This window comes from Bos taurus, chromosome 2 (genome assembly GCF_002263795.3).
Source record: "Bos taurus isolate L1 Dominette 01449 registration number 42190680 breed Hereford chromosome 2, ARS-UCD2.0, whole genome shotgun sequence".
NCBI classification, from domain to species: domain Eukaryota; kingdom Metazoa; phylum Chordata; class Mammalia; order Artiodactyla; family Bovidae; genus Bos; species Bos taurus.
The window spans coordinates 97,630,340-97,650,445 of NC_037329.1; the positions used below are offsets into that span (position 1 = coordinate 97,630,340).

Here is a 20,106-nt window from a genome sequence, read left to right on the forward strand (position 1 = left end):
AATCATTATCATTCCATGTAATATTTTAAAAATTCTCATTGCAATTTTTTATTTGACCCATGAGTTATTTCAAAGTGTATTTCTACATTGGCTAACTGATTAGAGTTTTATCTTTTTGCTGTTAATTTCTACTGGAATTCAACTATGGTTAGAGTACTAGGTTTATATGAGATGATGAATTTTCTGTTTCTTTTGAGTCTTAATTTGTAAACATTTCAAGGTACAAGAAAACAATGTTAAATGTAGTATTCAGATCTCTTATGGTCTTCAGTTCAGTTCAGTTCAGTTTCTCAGTCGTGTCCGACTCTTTGTGACCCCATGGACCCCAGCACATCCTGCTTCCCTGTCCATCACCAACTCCCAAAGCTTGCTCAAACTCATGTCTATCAAGTTGGTGATGCCATCCAACTGAAAGGTTGTTGCTGAGCCATGAAAGATGCCGGGATTCTTGGCCTCCAGAGGAGAGAATTAAATCCAGGGCTAGTGATGAGGCTTGATTGCTCAGAGCTTTTGTGTAATAAAGTTTTATTAAAATATAAAAGAGATAGACAAAGCTTCTGACATAGACATCAGAAGGGGGCAGAAAGAGTACCCCCCTGCTAGCCTTTAACAGTATGTTATATACCTATCAGCAAGCTAGGAAAGGAAATGTCTCAAAACTTAGAGTGGCACCAGGCCCCTCACCCACAACATGCATTTTGAGATAACATTGGCACAAGGTGAGTCATCTCGGGCCATGAATCTTGAAGAAAGGCAGGTTTCCAAGTAAATATATAGTTTCATTAACATAGATTAGGAGAACAATGTACGAGTAAAACATACTGGTTTGTTGAGCCCTTATCAGTTCTGAGTCTTATGGGGAACCCACTTGAAGAAAGACAGAGTCTAGGGTAAATGCATAGTTCATTAACATATCTTAAGAAAGACATTTCTATAAGAAAAATGCATTGGTTAGCTGAAGGTTTGAGAAAAGGTTAGTTCAGGTAGAACCTGGTGTCGTCATGGCAACACAGAATTTTAAGAGAAACCTCCTTTTAATTTTGCATAAAGAAGGAAAAAAAATTTGATACATGTATTTTGTTTCCTCTTGCCACTTAAGAGAGACAGAAAAAACGTCTGACACTTGCAGCGTATTTCCTCTGTTTGGAGACCCCTAGCTTTCCTTCCTGTTACCCTCTCACAACCATCTCATCCTTTGCTGTCCCCTTCTCCTCCTGCCATCAATCTTTCCCAGCATCAGGGTCTTTTCCAAGGAGTCATTTCTTTGCATCAGGTGGCCAAAGGATTGGAGTTTCAGCTTCAACATCAGTCCTTCCAATGAATATTCAGGACTGATTTCCTTTAGGATTGACTGGTTGGATCTCCTTCTAGTCCAAGGGACTTGCAAGAGTCTTCTCCAACACCACAGTTCAAAAGCATCAATTCCTTGGTGCTCAGGTTTCCTTATAGTCCAACTCTCACATCCATACGTGACTACTGTAAAAACCATAGCTTTGGTTAGACAGACCTTTGTTGGCAAAGTAATGTCTCTGCTTTTTAATATGCTGTCTAGGTTGGTCATAGCTTTTCTTCCAAGGAGTAAGCATATTTTAATTTCATGGCTTCTGTCACTATCTGCAGTGACTTACTTATAGTCTTACTCATCTCCGTATATGCTTGATCTGCTATTTGCTTGAAAAATGTGTGTTAAAGTACACTATTATTGTTTGTTTATTTTCCCCTTACATGTCTCTTAGCTTTTGCTTTAAGTGTCTGGTAGCATTCTTATTAGGCTTCCCTGGTGGCTCAGAGGATAAAGCATCTGCCTGCAATGCAGGAGACCCGGGTTTTGATCCCTGGGTTGGGAAGATCCCCTGGAGAAGGAAATGGCAACCCACTCCAGTATTCTTGCTTGGAGAATCCCATGGACAGAGGAGCCTGGCGGGCTACAGTCCAGGGGGTCGCAAAGACTAGGACATGACTGAGCGACTTCACACACACGTTAAGAATTTAAGCTTCTTGGCTTAGTTTTCCTTTTAACGTTATGGTAACCATCTTTATACCTAATAATACTGTTGTAGGAAGGGAGACCTCTTCCAGGGCCTGAAACTGGGCTCATGTCTAACACTCAGAAATGAATTGTCCGAGGAGACACATGTGCTGACAAAACAAGAGATTTTATTGGGAAAGGGCACCCGGTGGAGAGCAGCAGGGTAAGGGAACCCAGGAGAACAGCTTTGTCACATGGCTTGCAGTCTTGGATTTTATGGTGATGGGATTAGTTTCCGGGTTGTCTTTAGCTGATCATTCTGAATCAGAGTCCTTCCTGGTGGTGCATGCCTTGTTCAGCCAAGATGAATGCCAGAGAGAAGGATTCTGGGAGGAGGTCGGACAGGTGGTGTCTCCTTTTGACCTTTCCCGAACTCTTCCGGTTGGTGGAGGCTTTTTAGTTCCATGTTCCTTACCAGGACCTCCTGTCGTAAAACAATTCATGCAAATGGCTACTATGGTGCCTGACCAGGGTGGGCAGTTTCAATCAATGTGCTTCCCCTAATGATACTTTTTACCTCAAAGTTTTTTTTTATTATTGTTACACCAACTTCCTTTTAATTACATTTACATATCTATACCTATTCTCTCCCTTCCTAACTTTCTGTGTCCTCAAATATTAGAATTTTATTTCCTAATTAGAATGTGACTAAACCTTGTTTTGTAAATCCACTATAAACATTCTTGTCTTTTATTCCATTAATGTATTCATTATTCATTTTGATAACTGACATTTTGGATTTATATTTTATTTTATTTTATACTTTTTATATACTTATGTGGAGAAGAAAATGGCAACCCACTCCAGTGTTCTTGCCTGGAGAATCCCAGGGATGGGGGAGCCTGGTGGGCTGCCGTCTGTGGGGTCGCACAGAGTCGGACACGACTGAAGTGACTTAGTAGTAGTATATACTTATGTATTTTATGTTTATTTTTTTCCTTGTCTGTCAATTGATTGTATTTTCTCTAATCTCCTTGTTTCTTGTTTTGGAAGGAAGTTTTCTATTATATGGCTACTATTGAAAGTATAACATGGATTCTTATCTACTCAAAGTCAGAATTAAATGAAATCCCAATGTTTCCGCTCCAGTCACTCTGTGCCTTATTATATACTGTTATATACACTTATGAAAACATCGCCATAATCAAGATAATGAACATATCCATCGCCCTTTAAAATGTCCTTGTGCCCTTTGTAATTTTCCCCATTCTGAACCCCACTCTTTCTTAATTTACAGGCAGCCACTGAACTGCTTTCTGTAACTGTAGGTTAGTTTGCAATTTTCCAGAATTTTGTATAAGTGAAAACATACTCTTTTTACCCAGCACAATTATTGAATATAATACTTTTCTCCTTTTTATTGCTAAGTAATATTCTGTCATATGAATATATCACAATTGGTTTGTTCACTCACCTGTTGATGTACATTTGTGTTCTAAGTTCGGGACCAGTACATTCTTATAAAGTCCTTTTCCACTCCATGTCAGTTAAAAAAAAACATAGCCAATTTTTTTTCTAGTACTATTATGGCTTTATATTTCTGCATTTAAATTTTAATCTATCTTGATTTTATTTGGTAAATAAAGTACATTAATTTAAGATAGGCTAAATTAAATTTTTCCTGAGGAGTAAGTCAATTATGCCAATATTATTTATTGACTAGTATATTCTTTGAAGTAATTTGATTCTTGATCTTTATATATATTAAATATTTATAAATACTTGAATCTTTTGTAGCTCATATTTTATACCACTGAACTCTTGTTTAAAATCTTGACTAAATATTATTGTTGTATAACACAGATTAATATCTTGCAATTTATACTCTTTACATTTCTTCTTAAACCTTTCTTGATTACTCCCAATTTTTTTTTCATCCATTCAATTAATTTCTCTGGAAATTTCATTGGAATTTGTGATATTGTGATTTATAAAAAGAAATATGTAATATTTTGTCTTCATCCTTGTTCCTGTCTCAAAGTCCCTATAATCCTTAGGGTATCCTAAGTGGTGAGCGGAACAATTATCTTTTGCTATGTTAATAAGGTGACTTTTGGACAGCATGTAAGTTTAGGGTCTTTTGTTTGTTTAGTTCTATACAGTTTCCTTGGCTCCTTTACATAATATTTGTACAAGACAGCAAAAGAGACACTGATGTATAGAACAGTCTTATGGACTCTGTGGGAGAGGGAGAGGGTAGGAAGATTTGGGAGAATGGCATTGAAACATGTAAAATATCATGTATGAAATGAGATGCCAGTCCAGGTTCGATGCACAATACTGGATGCTTTGGGCTAGTGCACTGGGACGACCCAGAGGGATGGTATGGGGAGGGAGGAGGGAGGAGGGTTCAGGATGGGGAACACATGTATACCTGTGGCGGATTCATTTTGATATTTGGCAAAACTAATACAATTATGTAAAGTTTAAAAATAAAATAAAATTAAAAAAAAATCCTTATGAAGTACTACACATAAGGATTATTCCCATTTCTTTCTTTTTTTTTTTTTTTTAACTGTCACCTTCAATTTTATTCATCTCTAAAAGGATGATGGTCAGCGTTCCAGGTGTGCCCCACACACTGGCATGAAAGAGCAAGGCTTTCTTCCCAATAGCTTCACTACCCCACCTTGGCAAAACATGGCTTATAGCTCCGCTTTTCTCATTGGTTCATTTAGTCATTTACTTGTCTCTTGTTTCATCCTACCATCCTCCTAAGTGGTCTCACTCATCCTACTTTTGCTAGATACTACCTAGAAGTAGAGACACTGGAGAGAGTTTTGAAGGTCAGGTAGTAATTATCCAGGCAAAACTGAGGATTGGTCAGGAGAGTGAGTCAGCATTTCAGTCAGAGGAAACAGTGCCTATGGAGGAATGGAGTTTAAAAAGAAGTCGTGAGTTTCAAGCAGGTGGAGGAGGGTCAAGTAGTCAGTACAGTTAGTGAGTAGTTTGGTGGTGGTGGTCTATAGAAACAGATGAGGTTCATATTATGATGTTTCTTTTATACTAAGGTTATACATCAGGTTGACTTATACCTTGACAGAAATGGGAATAGACAAGCGGCCACTCCCAGCCGGCGCCGCAGCCCCCCAGGAGCCCGGCCCCTAGGTGTGAGATATTTCAGTCAAAGGAAGAAATAGCTCTTCTCCTAAGATGAAATCTGTTGTTTGGGAATGTGGTTGATCAACTTGACACATTGGCCAAATGGTGCCCAATGTAATAAAATGAAAAGAAGAAGCAAGATGATGTCATTTTCCCATATTGTGAAACTAAAAACAAATGCCTTTTGTGAGACCAAGCTAACAAACCTCTGACGGTGCAAAGAATAATTCTGTTTGAAGAACTTAATAGTAAGATAAAAGAAGTACTTTCAAGCTGAGACCTGCAGGTGTACAAAGATCTAAAATACATATTGAGTAGGCCTGATCATCTGAATCTCATTCAGTCGAGAAGGCATGGCTATGAGTTGGATTGTCTTCTATTTGTGGCCCATGACTATATTTGTGGGCTATATAGATGGGCACAGTTTGTTTTCTTTGAGCCTATTACCCTGAGGATGTGCCAAGATGTGCCTTATAACACTGCCTTCATGCCCAATCTTCTGAATCATTATGACCAACAGATGGCAGCTTTAGCAATGGAGGTTCCCAGATTGTGGTGACCATGTCCTCGGCTGGTGGACCTGAATTTAGCTGGCGATCCTACTGAAGGAGCCTCAGTGGCAGCGCAGAGGGACTCTGGCTTTTGGTGTCCCTGAGAGTTGAAAATTGATCCTGATCTTGGCTGTTGCTTTTTGCACATGCGTGATTGTTCACCTCCTTGTCCAAATATGTACTTTAGGAGAGAAGAGCTTTCATTTGCTCTGTATTTCATAGGATTGATTTCAGTCATTTGCCTTTCTGCCACGTTGTTTACTTTTTTAGCTTTTTTGATTGATGTGATAAGATTCTGGTATCCTGAAAGACCCATTATAATTTATGCCGTCTGCTACATGATGGTGTCATTAATTTTCTTTATTGGGTTTTTGCTTGAGGACCGAGTCGCCTGCAATGCATCCAGCCCTGCACAGTATAAGGCTTCCACAGAGACCCAAGGATCTCATAACAAAGCCTGTATCATGCTTTTTATTATACTCTATTTTTTTTTACTATGGCTGGCAGCGTTTGGTGGGTGATTCTTACCGCTTGGAATGTATGACTTCTAGTATTAACCATGTGCTTTCTGCCATTGGAAACAGGGTCTCTCTCGTGATACCTCCATGCCAAAGGTCCCGCTATGCCACCTACTTTGATGTTGCTGTTCTTCGCTGCCTACTCCAGCCGCACTGGTCTGAAGAAGGCACTCAGTGGTCTCTGATGTACTATCTACAAAGGCTGAGACACATGTTGGAAGAGAAGCCAGAAAAGCCCCCAGAGCCAGATATTCCTCTCCTGCCCAGACCAAGGAGTAGCTCCATGGTGGCAGCAGCTCCCTCACTAGTGAACACACATAAAACCCAAGTAAGAGCATCTCGGGTCCATTGTTTTTTCAACAAACAGCTTTGCCATAACAGAGTCTTTTTTCCTTCTGTGCATCCAGCTCTTATTTATACCACTGCCGACTGTTTGGTTGGTGGGTTCCCCTGATACTATTATCCTTTCCTTTCCATCTTTTACTACTGGAGCATTTGGCTGTTCTGTTTTGCAAAATTCCATTTTGCATTTAATTTACCAGCCAAAGAAGTGCTTTCTAAATGCCTCTTACACACACTAATCTAGAGCAAGCTTCTGTTGATCCATAATAATGGAATATGGGTCTTCTGGCTAATTAAAGTGCTAGTTAATAAAGAGTTTTTGTATATAACTGTCAATTACCAATATTATAAAGCAGGTGACACTGGTGTTTTACTGAATATGATTTAACCTCCTTTGCATAGCTCAAAATTTTCCTGTGCCTCAGTGTCACCGTTCACAATATTGGTTTTTGATATATAGTCTTGCTGTTTATTATAGATGTTTGAAGGAATAAACTGAATATGTCCTGATGACATCCCCATGAAAATCACTTTTTGATAAATGAAAGTACCAATAGCAGCTTAAACACTTGTTCTCTTTTTCAACATGTTAAATATGTAAAGTATGATCTGCAATGTGTTGCAGTTGTTTGAGTTTATTGAAATGTGAATTGGCTATATCTGAAATATGTCTGCATATTCTGAAAATAAACAGGAGTGATATCAGAATGAAAAGGAAATATGTTCTGTTTTAGTAATAGATGATTTTGCCCAGAGTGAATATCTCCTCTGGTGAATCATTAAATGGAAAAACACATATTTTAAATAGAAAAAGAAATACCTACTCCCTTCTTATTTTCTTGGCTTTCCTAAATCTGGAACTTTGTGGTCTCACTGTTGAAATCTCCAAAGAGAAGTTACAATTAATATGAAACATATCTCTATTGTAATATGAAATATATCTCTAAGTCCTTGACCATTAATCTATTTTTATTGTCTATTAAGGATCTCACCATGAAATGTAATGAAGAGGAGAAATCTCTCAGTCCTGAAGCCTTTTCCAAGGTTTCATTGACGAATCTACGCAGGTCTGCCATCCCAGATCTTTCTTCAGATCTTGGCATGAACATTTTTAAGAAGGTGAGTAGAACCACTTTAAAAAAAAACAAAACATCAACAAAAAAAAACAGTAGGGCATGAAATGTTTCTGATTGTGCAGCTGAGTCAGGTGGGTTGAGGAAGGGACCTCAGAATAGAGGTCCACTCCCAGTTATAGCGCTGACTTGCGGTATGACCTTGGGCAGCATGACCTTTCACATTTCCTCCTTGTGCGTGAGTGCTTCGCATTTTACACATTATGTGGGGTTGTTACAGAGCTCAATCCTGATAATATGTGTAAAGTGCTTCTAGTAGTGTGGTCATGGAGATAGTTGTGGTAGCAGTGATGGTATCGTGCATTTGTATAGCTCACCTCATTCTACCAAGCATGAGATCATATAAATAATTCTTATTTAATCCAATGAGACTTTTATTCTCCACAATTTGCACCTAAGAACCTGAGTCTCATTGCAGTTCTTAGAGTAATGGGATCATCATAGAACATTCATTCTTGAAGTCATCTCTTAAAAATTTTAAGGCAATAGAAAAACCAAGCTTTGTGATAACATAGTAAATCCTTATAACTGACCTCTAACTTTACTACCGTCATTTCTCTTTGTGAGTGACAGTGTAGGTTTCCATTCAGCAAACATTTATTGCACATCCACAAGAATCTAGAACACTAAAACTGGGAAATTAAAGGTTGAGTCTTTGTGTAAATAAACTGACTTGGGAGTCAGTTGATTGGTTCAAATTCCACTCCTACCATTTTCTACCCATGTGATACTGGCCAAATGATATTGGTTTCTTCATTTATAAATGGGTACATAATATACTTACCTCAAAAGTTTATGATAATTGAGATTATGTGTGTGGAGTCTTTATTGGGCCTAGTACTTAGCAGGTACTCAATAAATGTTAACTGTTATTTTCAACAATAAAATAGAAATAAGACTGCACCTTAGAAACTTTAGATAGTTTTAGAAAGGTTGAGTCCAACCTCAGAACTAGGTCTTCTAACTAAATATTTCATGCTCTTATTAATCCACTCTTCTCCTCTCTTTTTTATAAGCAAATGGAGCTAATCAAATAGAAAATAATATGTGTAAGATAATGTATGTGTGGTGGCTTATTTTTTTCTTTTGCAAAATGACTAGTTTGTGTCAATGAAGAATACAGAATTACCAACCTATCTATAAGCTCAGAGTTTGCTATGCAACATTGATAATTCAGTAAAAGACAAATGCTGTAGTTTTTCTAAACATGTTAATCAGTGGGGAGAAAAGAGGTTTTCAGTTCTGATTGCATATGAGAATCTCTGCAGAACTTTTAATAAATCAAGGGCCCAGGCCTGACCCTGGATCTATGAAGTCACAATTGCTGAAGATTAGGCCCAGACATTAATATATTTTAAAAACTTGAGGCAATTCTAAACTCTTAGATACACTAGATCTTGAATTTCTTTGATTGATAGGTCATAGGGTTGTACCAATGCATATTCTGCATCCTCTTTGCCTCTCCTATGAACAGAGGTGTGCATCTGAAGTCATTTGGCTGAAACAATGGATCTGTCTTGAAAAGTGGAGTAGAAAAAGACTGATTGGTCTTTGTGATGACTCAGGGCTCCTATATACTAACCCAGGGTTTCTCAAGTTTTACCAAGCGTCAGGATCACCTGCAGGACTTGTTAAACATTGCTGGCCCTCCCCTTTTGGCTTTCTGATCTAGTATGTCTGGAGTTGAACCTGAGACTCTGCATCTTCTGACGATTTCCCAGGCACTGATGCTGGTCCAGGGACCACACTTGGAGAAACATTCCTCAAGCCCAACCCGGCAGAAAAACCTAGGAAATATGTTATCTTTTTCTTAATTTCTTTCACTGTGGAAATTTCTCTTGTCTCTTCTGGATGACATTTGGTGACTTTCTGGGTCTCCTTTTCCTGGAACATTTCCTGAATTTTGCTCCAACCCTTTGGGAAGCAAATGGTAACCTTGCCTTTGCCCCGTGCCTGACCTTCATCTCTTACCCCTGTAGTTCAAGAGCCGCAAAGAAGACAGAGAGAGGAAAGGTTCCATCCCATTCCACCACACGGGGAAGAGGCGGCCTCGGAGAATGGGAGTGCCATTCCTGCTGCACGAGGATCACCTGGATGTGTCCCCAACTCGTAGCACGTTCTCCTTTGGAAGTTTCTCTGGGCTCGGAGAAGACAGACGAGGCATGGAAAAAGGAGGCTGGCAAACCACCATTTTAGGTGACCACAAGGACCTTCGAAAGTAGGGTAGAGCTTCTTTGACCTGTTTAGAAATCTGGATCTAGGGCTCCCAGGGAAATCTGTACCTTTCTCGACAGTTTAGTCGAGAAATCTGGGCCCAAATACAACCTCCCCAGGACCCAAATAATGCTGTGTCTTCATAGACAAAGAAATGGAAATAATTGAATTATGCAAGAATCCTGTATAATTAGACAGCTCTATTTCTAATCATCCTATACAATGATTCTTTAAATTTTATTGAAGTACAATTTATATATAATATCATGTTAAAAGTTATATATATGTATTTATATATATTTTTTCATATTCTTTTGATATTTCATATTCTTTTCACATGATATTGATTAGAGTTCCCTGTACTATCCAGTATGACCTTGTTGTTTATTCATCCTATATATAATAATTTGCCTCTGCTAATCCCAAACTCCCATTACTTTCCTCCCCTTCCCTGCCTTCCTCTTGGCAACTGCAAGTCTGTTCTCAGCAGTATATCATTCTAGACATGGAAACATGGCCTTAGAGGGCTCTGTGCATTAACTTTGTGAATCCAAAGACAGACTTTTCTTTCATTCAGCTATTAAAAAAAAGAAGATGTAAAGAAGAGAAAAGGGAGGGTTTTTTTTTTTTTTTTTCTGGATGTCATATTAAGACCAGCTTAAAATCAAGAGATGACAACTAGCGGGGGCCTAACAGATGGTTTCTGACATTTGGCTTAGATTGGGGCTGACCTTCTCACAGGCAGCTTCATCAATCATCTCAACCCTGAATGTTCCCAAGGGAGATTTAATTCCTGCTAGTCAGCTGTGCCTTGCAGAGTTCCTAATACCCGCTGACTGTCACTGCTGTCCTTTGGCAGAACATCTTTCAGATTTTCTAACCTTCTTGTGGTTCTCGTCCTTCTCAGGGAAATTTACCCGGCGGGGCAGTTCCGACGCGGCCACCGAGATGGAGAGCCTGAGCGCCAGGCACTCCCATTCTCATCACACGCTGGTGAGTGACCCGCCAGACCACTCCAACAGCCACGGGGAGAACATCGTCAAGGAAGGTGGGTCGGAGGCGGCCCCTGCAGGCGGGACTTCAGGTTTCTTTTCCTGTTTCCTGTTTTTTCTCCATGTTCCATCTTCATTGTAATCTGGCTCCATGTGCTTTTTGAAAACTTGCATTTGTGTATTTTATGGCTGGATTATTTGTGAGCTGTTCTTAAAATTTCCTTAGTAGCAAGAGCTATGGGATAGCACACTGTGAACACCATACCTCTCAGAGGGAAAACAAGGGCAACCCATTCTATATTTGTTTTCACAAGAGCATTGACCTACAGGAAAGACTTCTAGGACATCTGTCACATCCCTCTGAAGGGCTTGTCCATCTTCAGGGGAGAAAAGTCCCTACCTTCTAAGGTCACTGATTCCCTTTCCAGACAGCTGCTATTCTGTGCTTTATGTGGAGCAAATGTGTGCCTCTGGATGAAATCCAAGATGGGTTCTTAATCTGTGCTCTTCTCAACCTATGAGTATAAATTTAGTCCCTCTTTTTCCTGGACTGTACTTCAAGTACTTGATGACATTTGTTAGTTACCACCACAAATTTATGTTCCATAATTCTTAAGCAGAAGAGAAAAAAGAATCTTTCTGTTGCCTCAATATATTAAATAAAACCAAATATTTTCACAGCTACAAACTTGTGGGGAAATATTTCAACCAAATTAGTTTAACTATTGGAGAAGGAAATGGCAACCCACTCCAATATTCTTGCCTGGATAATCCCATGGACAGAGGAGCCTGGTGGGCCCCAGTTCATGGGGTCGCAAAGATTCAGACACAACTGAAGCGACTGAGCACAACACTGTGTAACTAACCAATAGGGTCTATCTTCTAACTGCATAAAAAGCACCATTTAGGCAAAAAAATTCTATCCTGGGTCTCAAGAAAGCCAGTTAAGAATTCACATTTTCTATAGCCTTCATTGTTTGTCAGATATTATTATACATGACTTAACACCATGGGAGGTGACAATAGCCCTGAGACTCTCCATCAAATATATGCTATAGCTGTGATTGTGGTCGTGATTTAAATAGTAGGTTAAGTGTCTAACATGATCTTGTAGGTTCATATGGGAGAAGTAAGACATTGCTTTCCTTTTTCTAGTGCGATCTCAGATCTCCACTATTACAGTTGCAACCTTCAATACCACGTTGGCATCGTTCAACGTCGGCTATGCAGACTTTTTCAGCGAGCATATGCGGAAGCTCTGCAACCAGGTGCCCATCCCTGAGATGCCACACGAACCCCTGGCGTGTGCAAATCTGCCTCGAAGCCTCACAGACTCCTGCATAAACTACAGCTACTTGGAAGACACAGAACATATTGATGGGACCAATAACTTTGTCCACAAGAATGGCATGCTTGATCTTTCTGTACGGAGCAAGAATTTTTCTTACTGAAGCGCAAAAGATATTGAATCTTTGGTCCAGTTTTTACAGTGTTGGGTAAAATGGACATATAAGTTCTTAGAAATGTTGAGTCTTTAAATGAAAAAGCTACACTTAAAAAAGAAAAAACCTTTTACGAGTGTATCACCCATCTTAGATGTACCTTTTCTTTTTTTTGAGCTTCACTTTAGATTCGATCTGATATTAGAATATTTTTATAATTGAAAAACATTAGTGAATCCTGAATACACTTAGTAAATATCTGTGTATTTGTGTTTGCTAAGTCCCTCATTTTCTAGACCAGTAGTAAAAAATTCTGCTTGTTTTCTTTTGTTATATAAGCAACATGACTATAAACCACCCAAACAGCAAGAGAGAATGAATAGAAGTCCATTAAAACATTTAAACCTGCATTCTCAAGAATGCCTGTCTTGATTATAGTTATTAGCAAATGAAAGGGTTGTTATATTTTACAAATATATTTCACACAATTTTTTTTATTTCACATTAGGGAACCTGGCTCAGCAAATAAATTAACATATTAAAATCAGTAGAAAGACATAATTTAAACATGCAAATATTTTGCATTTAAAATTAAATGTAAATAATGATGCAATTGCAAATGTTCTTCTATTATATGTCTAAGGAAACCTTTGCTCTTCACCAATTATTAGTGGAAAGGATTATTGGCAGAGGATTAAAACACTTTGATTTTAGAAATCAGTTGAGCAGGTTTTCATTTGGGCAAGTAATTGCTCTCCCATTAATCCATTATGCTTTGTTATCTCCATTAACTGTCCATATTATGGCAACTTTAGAGTCCTTAAATGAGATAACACACTTATACATTTTTAATTCCTCGGGTGATTTGTTGATTAAGCACATATACAAGGTTCCAATGCAGCATAATAAGATCATCTGAAAATTACCTGAATTATTTATACTTATGTGCATAGAACAGCCAAAGGAAATGCAATAAATGGAAGAGCCAAATCTATTTAGGAAGAGGTAATTCAAGTAACTTAATCACCCTCTGATTACTTTTGTCTTCCCCCAGGTGGTTCTGAAGGCCGTTTATCTTGTCCTTAACCATGACATCAGTTCTCGCATATGCGATGTGGCACTGAACATTGTGGAATGCTTGCTTCAGCTTGGTGTGGTGCCCTGTGTAGAGAAGAACAGAAAGAAGAGTGAAAACAAGGAAAATGGAACTGTAGAAAAAAGACCAAGTGAGGGAACTTTCCAATTCAAAGGAGTGTCTGGAAGTTCCACCTGTGGATTTGGGGGCCCTACAGTGAGTGGAGCTGGAGATGGTGGAGGAGATGAAGGAGGAGGTGGTGATGGAGGAGGTGGAGGAGGTGATGGAGGAGGAGGTGGAGGAGGTGGAGGTGGCCCCTATGAGAAGAATGATAAGAACCAAGACAAGGTATGAATGAACCAGCTTTTGCATACTCATGAAATGTTATTCTGATTTCTTTCCATATTTTTGCTTGCCAGCAATCTGTTGGCTCAATAGCCACTAGTCACTAGTCCATAATAAGCAGTATGCATGCATGCATGCTCAGTCACTTCCGTCATGTCCAGCTCTTTGCAACCTTATGGACTATAGCCCACCAGGCTCCTCTGTTCATGGGATTCTCCAGACAAGAATACTGGTGTGGGGTGCCATGCCCTCCTCCTGGGGATCTCCCAGATCCAGGAATTGAATGCACATCTCCTGTATCTCCAGCATTGCAGGCAGATTCTTTACTGCTGATCCATCTGAAAGCCTCTAATACGCAGAATAATTTTTCTGAAAAACATTAAGTTCTTTCTCTTGATTTAAGGAACGCATTTTTAGGTAGCCTGCTTCAGTCACAGTTAAAGAGAAGAAAAGGGGGAATTTTTATTTAGTACGTTGATTTGCTGGTATGAGTTTAGAAGACTAGTCTTTGTCCTCTTACAGCTCGGTGTGTCACACCCAGGGGTCTTTATCATTCTCATTAGTTATTGTTTCTGAATTTAACTTCCTTTGACTTGACAACACCTGATTTATGATTTCAGTGCTTAACATCAGTAATTAGTTTTCTAATTTGAATTTTAAAGAAGCATTACTGCAGCTATATTGATATAATTTATGCTATTTCAATTTGAGATCTTAGTTGGAAAATACTAAGTAATTGAAATCAAAGAAGAGATTTGAATCTCTAACAGGTGACGATCTACACATCAGGCCAAGTGTTTACATGTGTAAGATTTCACGGTGCAGAGTTCTATTACCTACATATTATCTTAAATGTAAATTGTTGATTTTTTGTGGGGTATCAGGTTTTTACAGCTGAAGGTGTGCAGTGCTCCTTCCTCTTTTTTTCCCCCTTCTTCTCTCTCTAGTCCTACATCATGCCTGTTTAATTTGCATTTATCATGTTTCTCTCCTCATGGTCTATTCTCATTTTTCCCAATATTTGCGGACTCTCATCCAATAATTCCTGCCCCAGTATTCTTAGGTTCTCGAACCTAACTTTTCCTTTAGGATTTCTTCTACTGCCTCACTCATATTTATATATCTTCCAATTCTAATAGAATCTTCTGGTATTTGATGTTTCCAACTTCTACATTCTCAAACATCACTGAGGACAATTCAAGGGTCCTCAGATCTCATTGTAGATGAAAATTATCAAAATGTTGATATTAATCACACGGGATTTGAACTTGGATCCTAAGATCTAAGGGATTTTTCAGTCGAAAGTTATGTAGGAATTAGTAAATAAATACAAAGTATAAGGACCACATTTATAAACACAGCAAACAGTAAGATTCTTAATTTAAAATTGTTTTACCTGTCAATCTAGGTGGCAACTCAAAGAGACGATAGATAGAACTATGTCATTTTGTTGCAAAATTCAAGGGAAAATAGGAAAAATAAAAGTTGTCAAATTTTGATAAGGGTTTCTTTGGAAGGAATGATGTTAAAGCTGAAACTCCAGTACTTTGGCCACCTCATGCAAAGAGTTGACTCATTGGAAAAGACTCTGATGCTGGGAGGGATTGGGGGCAAGAGGAGAAGGGGACGACAGAGGATGAGATGGCTGGATGGCATCACTGACTCCATGGACATGAGTCTGAGTGAACTCCGGGAGTTGGTGTTGGACAGGGAGGCCTGGCGTGCTGCGATTCATGGGGTCGCAAAGAGTCGGACACAACTGAGCGACTGATCTGATCTGATCTGATCTGTCAGTAAAACTTAGATATATGCTAAATTGATGAGGCTTTGCTATGTTTGGGGCTTCCCAGGTGGTGCTAGTGGTGAAGAACAGGCCTGCCAGTGAAGGAGACATGAGATATAGGTTTGATCCCTTGTTATGTTTATTGAGGATTTGAGATATAGTATTTTGTTTCTGTTTGGGTTTTGTTTTAGTTCTAAAATTACACCCAACTAGTATTCACATCTAATTTTTTATTAGAGAGCTACAAATGTCTTGCCTATCTAGATATTATATATAATCTAGATATTATTAATCTATTATATTATATAAATATAAATCTATTGTATGTAATCTAGATATTATATGTAATATATAGATATTATGAACACTAGAAACTTGATAATATAAATGTTACCTTGACTAGTTACTTTTGATTAGGATGGGGTTTTACAAAGTCAGATTATGTGTTCTCCAAAACAACTACAAAAGATGCAAATGTTCTGTAGTTAGTTCTGCAAAATAATATCCTTTGTAATGCAGAGAATTTATAAAACTGTACTGGAACGTAGGTCAAGTGCATTGTACTTGTGATTCACACAGGTCTGCTCTGCCTCCAACCCATCTGTTATTTTCAGTGGAACTGGGAGTTTATCTAATTTTGCAACCTAGTAATACCAGAAGCATGGGGGAATTGATTAATTCAGAAAAGAAGATCTAATTTCTATTTCTATATTTGCTGCAAACGAGTACTGAGAACTTGAAATGTTATTTAATATGTGTCCTGATTTCTGCCTATAACATGCTACATCTTTCTGAATGTCTCCTTCTGAAGGAGCTGAAATCCCAAGGACATCTGAAGATCCAAAGAAATACAAATAGATATTTACAAAAAGCTTTGGGAGCTAGGAATTTTTTTAAGGAACATTTAATAGTTTTTAAATGTTCATAAATCAATCTTCCAAATCAGCTCTTCCCCAGGGTGACCTTTTCTGAGGCACAACTGCCTCTGGCCACACAGGCTGTGTACTCTACAAGAGCTCTCTGCTAAAGAGGCCAGGCAGGACTGAAATCAGGGACAGTCAAGGCTGCTTCTACTAAGAGGCACCTTTTAGTAGAAGGTGCCTACTACTCACTTTTTCTAATTCATCCTCCCAGAATAGTGCCTTTTCTAACTTGCACAAAGTTGCCCCAAAGGATAGCAGTGCCCCACACCTAGAAATGGGCTTCCCTAGTAGCTCAGCTTGTAAAGAATCCACCTCAATGTGAAAGACTCAGGTTCGATCCCTGGGTTGGGAAGATTCCCTGGAGGGAGGGCATGGCAACCTACTCCAGTATTCTTGCCTGGAGAATCCCTTGGACAGAGAAGCCTGGTGGGCTATAGTCCATGGAGTTGCAAACAGTTGGACACAACTGACTAAGCACAGCACACCTAGAAATAATCATTAACACTGGTTTTGCTATTATTATGCACCTTACTTGTTTTGCCTCACAAACTCTGTGAGACGGATATTTTATGATTCCCCTTTTGTGAGGCGTAGGGTGTTAAGTAGCTTGCCCAAGGTTATGGAGCTAAGATTTTAATTTAAACTTAAAAGATTTATGAATTGGTGAAGGAATTCACCAATTCCTACACCAGTCATGCTCAGTCATGTTGGACTTTTTGTGACCCCATGGACTATAGCCTGCCAGGCTCCTCTGTCCATGGGATTCTCCAGGCAAGAACACTGGAGTGGGTTGCCATTCCCTTTTCTTGGGGATCTTCCTGACCCAGGGATTGAACCTGGGTCTCCTGCATTGACAGGCAGTTTCTTTACCCTCTGAACCACCAGGGAAGCCACTGGTGAATATATGTACATATAAATAAATAAATGTATGTATGTTCTATGTATGTGTGTATATATATATATGTATGTTTGAGTCTTCCATTTGTAAGCATCTGAGCTGCAGAGTTCCCAAGAAGCAGACTCGGACAAAGAGATGTGTGCAGGAGGTTTGATGGGGTGTCCACTCAGAATTGACGTCTGTGAAATGTAAAAGAAGCAGGATGGAGCCAAGAGAGAAGCTGAATTGCAATGTAGTTGTAACAGAGACTTCAGTCCCTCACACAGGGAGCACCAGAGTTGGGATGGTTCTTCAAAGTAATCCCTGGGTAAAGTAAGGGAGCCCACCTTATTCCATGACCTCCCTCCTAGCCCTCTTTATGCCCTTGACCAATCATTGGAGGTGGATTGCTTCCAGGAGGAGAGCATAATGTGGGTCAAGGCCCATCTCTTTAGCTAAGGGCAATACCTGAAGAGGAATTCACCTGAGTTATCAGCCATCAATACTTCCAGCCTTGATTCACGGCTGGAAGAGAAGGGGATGACAGAGGATGAGATGGTTGGATGGCATCACCGACTCAATGGACATGAGTTTTGGTAAACTCCAGGAGTTGTTGATGGACAGGGAGGTCTGGTGTGCTGCGGTTCATGGGGTCGGAAAGAGTTGGACACGACTGAGCGACTGAACTGAACTGAACTAAATACTTACAGCAGCTCAGAGAATGAATGTTCAGTTCTGAAGGGAGGTGTTTCTGGGCATCACAGCCACTACCTGAGGCTTTGGTTAGAAAAAAAGAAATGACCCAATTACATAACATTAGGGGAGCAGAGAGAGTGTCTCGTCACATAATGAACAGCACATGATGTCTAGATAACTCTCATATCTGACACACCCTCCCTGCATTTGAGTATTCTTTCTATGTGGATGGCCCCAAAGTTTATGTATCAACCTGAGCATATGACTATGGAAAAGCCCTTCACGATTTACAGATCAAGGCTTATTCATTATTTTATATTTGTCACAGTAAACTGATGAAGTAGGAAGGGAAGCTATTAAGATTCTCAATTCACAAGTGGGGAAACTAAAGCACAAAGATATTCATTCATTTATCTAATGTCATGTGCAATTAAGGAGCGCGAGCTGGGCTCTCAGGTGGCTGTGCTGACAACAGAGAATCACTAGAAGGACCGAGGAAGGTTGAAGCTTCCTGAAGGTTATGGTGCAGATCTGCATCATTTCTTAGCAACAGCTTCCTTATGCTTCTTTGGAAACAATTCAAGGATTTTCTGGAAGCTATGTTCTTCACTTAAAGCAAGGATTACATGAGTCAAAAGAGAGGATAATAACAGTTCATCTCAGGGGGACTTCCTATTTAACCTCAAATGAAGAACCCATGCTGAATATTTGCAAAAAATTTTTTATTCTCACTTTGTTTATACATGAGTATTACAATACAGCAAAAGCAAAAAAAAAAAAATCCTTCGAAAATGTCAGAAAATGCCACATGATTTCAAAGTTTCAGACTTTGATCAGTTCCAGAAATTTAGCAAAAATCCTTGCCTAGTGATACTATCAGAGAACTGCTGGTAAAGGTACCTTCTGGAAAAAGCTGTTTGCCTTCATCATTGATAGTCCACACTGTCTCTCTCTAGACAGTCATTCTGATCACCTGTCAAGCATATGAAAGCATGTCTTCTACTGAAGAGGTCTACATCCATATCCTGTAGCACTAGAGGGTATTCAAATATTTTTCTTTCTTGTAAATCATGTTCTAGATTTTCTAAAAAATTAACCTGCCTGTTGAGCTCTTGACAATTTTATTTCCCAAACTGCAGGGGCTCACTGTAAAACATATAAACTTGGTTTAATAATAAAATAGAGTCTCGGTAGCAAAAGAATCTAAGTAACTAAATAAACAGCATCCTCTCTCTCATTCTGGGTGCTAGGATGAAAGTATACCTGTAAGCAACCATAGGCTTGCTCTAACCATGCTCATCAAAATCGTGAAGTCCCTGGGATGTGCCTATGGTTGTGGAGAAGGACACCGAGGGCTCTCTGGAGATCGTCTGAGACACCAGGTATTCCGGGAGAATGTAAGAGAATTAAAGTAGATTCCATTTCCTCTTCCTCTTCCCTCCTTTCAAATTAAGAATGAGTCCTTTGACAATGAGGGTCAGTGTTCCCTGAAAAAATATTTTGTGAGGGTAATTAATGCTGTCATAAGGTGGGAGAATTCCCACAAGATAATCTCAAGACATCTAAAACCCAGGCTTAGGAAAGTTTAATTGGGAAAATAACTTCTGCCTCCTGCCTAGGGCAGGCCAACTCCCAGTTGGTAAAAGGATGTATAATTGGAACGTGAATTATAGTTTGAAAGAACATTGCAAAAATGAATATATTTAGCAAACTTCTGATGGTCTGTGACAAATGGTTTTTTAATCACCTGCCTGGGTACTATGGAAGCATATTTTATATTAGAAAAAGGGATCCACCTTTCAGATTGAGTTTGTTGTTTTTAGATATGGAAAATGGCCCTTATTGGGACAAAACAGGACTACAAAAGTAACCATTTTCTGGCTGCTGTGTTTGACAATGAACCTTGACTGCTAAATATTGGGTTGGACAAAAATTTCCTTCAGATTTTTTCATAACACCTTAAGGAAAATTCAAATGAACTCTTTTGGCCAACCCAATATTTACAAGCACGTCCCTTTGAACTGTGTGAAACTTGAAACTCTGCCCTGAGGTTTGCAAAAAATAATTCTTGTAATGGAACATGG

General features: G+C 39.1%; 1 protein-coding gene across 13 annotated transcripts in view; it reads left to right on the forward strand.

Annotated features, from left to right (window-relative positions):
- The window catches only part of UNC80 (unc-80 homolog, NALCN channel complex subunit), a 230,571-nt gene that overhangs the window by 35,872 nt on the left and 174,593 nt on the right, over window positions 1-20,106 (forward strand). For 8 of the 13 annotated variants that reach the window (XM_059875656.1, XM_059875640.1, XM_024976253.2 and 5 more), the window contains exons 8-14: window positions 6,267-6,528; window positions 7,527-7,661; window positions 9,655-9,871; window positions 10,797-10,973; window positions 12,037-12,305; window positions 13,378-13,746; window positions 19,273-19,419. In XM_059875656.1, the coding sequence (XP_059731639.1) occupies window positions 6,267-6,528; window positions 7,527-7,661; window positions 9,655-9,871; window positions 10,797-10,973; window positions 12,037-12,305; window positions 13,378-13,746; window positions 19,273-19,419 (1,576 nt within the window). The remainder of the gene's footprint in view (window positions 1-6,266; window positions 6,529-7,526; window positions 7,662-9,654; window positions 9,872-10,796; window positions 10,974-12,036; window positions 12,306-13,377; window positions 13,747-19,272; window positions 19,420-20,106) is intronic. The other 5 variants (XM_059875657.1, XM_024976245.2, NM_001206563.1 and 2 more) reach the window with 3 other exon arrangements.